Source organism: Asparagus officinalis, chromosome 9, assembly GCF_001876935.1.
Source record: "Asparagus officinalis chromosome 9, Aspof.V1, whole genome shotgun sequence".
Lineage (NCBI taxonomy): Eukaryota > Viridiplantae > Streptophyta > Magnoliopsida > Asparagales > Asparagaceae > Asparagus > Asparagus officinalis.
In genome coordinates, this window is record NC_033802.1 from 59,478,740 (window position 1) to 59,481,091 (window position 2,352).

Here is a 2,352-nt window from a genome sequence, read left to right on the forward strand (position 1 = left end):
AAACGTTTTTGAGATAAAAGTTACTGAATTTGGAAAGGGAATACCTTGTGTTCAAATAGAAAATAAATTAAAGTGGGGTTTACCTTCTCCAAAGGAATTTTGATTATTTGCCAAAACTAGAAAAGAGTGGAGCAAAATGGTAATAATATTATTCATTGATACAACATAAGTAAAATAAACAAAAAAGAAACTAGAGTCTTAATCGAAAGTTCCACATCCTTCTGTGTCCAACTCCCTAAAAACCTAGAGAAAGACTCAACATTATACATACACACCTAAGGAATACGCCAAAAGAAGGGAGGGGCATTAGAGGTAATCCCTCCCCCCACCCCCCCCCCTTTCACTCTACTCACTAATACAATACACATTAATTATCGAGCGAACCACCCCCGCCCCCTCCCCCTTTCACACTCTAGACTACAATACAATACACATATAATTATCACGAAACCCCCCCCCCCCCCCCCCCCCCCCTCTTTCACCTTCTAACTACTAATACAATACACATAATTATCACGAACCCCGCCCCCCCCCCCCCCCCCTCCCCCCCCACCCAATCTTTTATTTCACATCACAGAACAAGCATCAGATTCTCATCGCCGATAATAATAATAAAATAAAACTCGTTCTCCCTCTCGAACCCTACCACCACCTCCGGCGCGCCGTGGGTCGCGCCTCGTTCTTTCCCTTCTCAATTCGGCGGCCGTTTCTTTCTCGTGTTTCTCGGCCTTCTGCTTTTTCCTCGTCCTTACCACTTCTCTTCCCTCCCCCTTCGCCTTCTCCTTCGGCGCAGAGATACTTTTCCGGTTGGGTTTTTCAACGATGACGGAGTGCTTTCGCGGTGCGTTTGTAGAACGCTAGTCGACCGAGATTCGCCGGCTCGATCGCTCCCTTGACCGGTGACCTGTGAGGCTTTGAGATCAGGCCTCAGCAGATTGAACACGCTGAACCGACGAATCATGTTTAGAAAAATAGATGTAAAATATATACACTGATAGGAGAGGTAAGGGGGGGGGGGGGGGGGGGGAGGGAACGATAAGAAATAAGACAAAAAACGAAAAAGCCTAACGCTGCTTATGATTCTGTCTAAAAATTAAAATTCGAGTAAATGTTAAAAGTTATAGCTGTAGTTTGTAATCACGTATCAATAACAATTTTTTTGATCCTCATTAGATTAATGGCGAGTAAAATTTGAACCTAGATTGCTCTAATATCATAGGATACTGCCATCGCATCAACACTTCAAAGTTATGGCGAAGATTGAAAGTTATATATGTAGTTTAATATTCTGAAAACTTTGTAAATTAACGCTCAAATTATTAGATTGAGCAATTTCCTAGGATCCGAGTTTTGTGAATTTAGATGTGAATAATGTTGCATTCTGATTTTTTGATTTAAAGAGGAAGGATTAGGATTGCGATAATTTTAGTAAACCCGGAACAAAAATGTTCAGAAAAAAGATATAACAATCTGTGTGGCTTTAAAGAGGGAGCATATGGAATCCTGGAACAGTAATGTTCAGGAAATAAAAAAAGAACAATCTTCGATATAATACTAAAATGTTCAAAAAGGTCCACTATCATTTTTTATAAGTTTTAAATTATAATGACAAAACCGAAGGACGCACATTGCAAAACAAAATAGCTCAGAAGCATGCGAAAAATTGTCCCATAAAAGCAATTCTGAAATGCCTCAAAAATCAAGGGGAAAAAGTGCAATAATAATAATAATAATAATAATAATAATAATAATAAACCTTTCATTTTCAAAATCATCTTCTTCATCTGTTGAGTGCAGGCCTCACAGTGCATATGCACCCTCAAAAGAACTGCAATCACCTCAGGCTGCACAGACAAAATTTACCATCAGTCCCTATATCTATCTACACTTGTAAATCCAACCCTAATGGAAAATTTATAAATTTACCTCCTCATTGTTCTCCTCTTCGACGTTGGGCTTCACCTCCTCTTCTTTCCTCTTCTTTTCTTCTTTGTTTTCTTCATCTTTAGGAGGCGGAAATAATGGCGTCAATAGCTCGACTTTTCGTCCGGTTTTCTTCTGAACTCTGTCGACGACCCTCAACGGTTCCGCCGCAGCCGCTTTACCCTTCACCACCACTTTGTGGGTCCTACAATCCGCCCTCACACCCTCCACCTCTTCATTCAAATACCCATTTTGAAATTTTACGACTGGTCCCCAAACGGATGAGAATATATTATAGTTACTAGTTGAGGGGGTTTTGGATAATTTTACCTTCGAAGCCTTTGAGGCTGCGTTTAACCTTGCGGGCGCAGCCCTCGCAATGCATGAAGACCCGCATCTCGATCTCCTCTGGAGGCGGGGGTGGCGGCG

At 41.3% G+C, this 2,352-nt stretch overlaps 1 protein-coding gene across 1 annotated transcript; it reads right to left on the reverse strand.

Moving 5' to 3' along the window:
* Positions 828-2,346, reverse strand: LOC109824192 (heavy metal-associated isoprenylated plant protein 7-like). The gene is made up of 4 exons (XM_020390725.1): positions 2,254-2,346; positions 1,927-2,156; positions 1,757-1,844; positions 828-943 (listed from the first exon to the last, which is right to left on the reverse strand). Exons 1-4 carry the CDS (start codon positions 2,318-2,320, stop codon positions 921-923), a joined length of 408 nt encoding a protein of 135 aa, XP_020246314.1. The 5' UTR covers positions 2,321-2,346; the 3' UTR covers positions 828-920.

Excerpts from the sequence above, each read along its gene's own strand:
- LOC109824192 (XM_020390725.1), bottom strand. The coding sequence starts at position 2,320 with ATGCGGGTCTTCATGCATTGCGAGGGCTGCGCCCGCAAGGTTAAACGC. Across the intron at positions 1,845-1,926 it reads AAGAGGAGAACAATGAGGAG|CCTGAGGTGATTGCAGTTCT; the intron begins GTAAATTTATAA and ends TTGTCTGTGCAG. Across the intron at positions 944-1,756 it reads GATGATTTTGAAAATGAAAG|GTGTTCAATCTGCTGAGGCC; the intron begins GTTTATTATTAT and ends CGTCGGTTCAGC.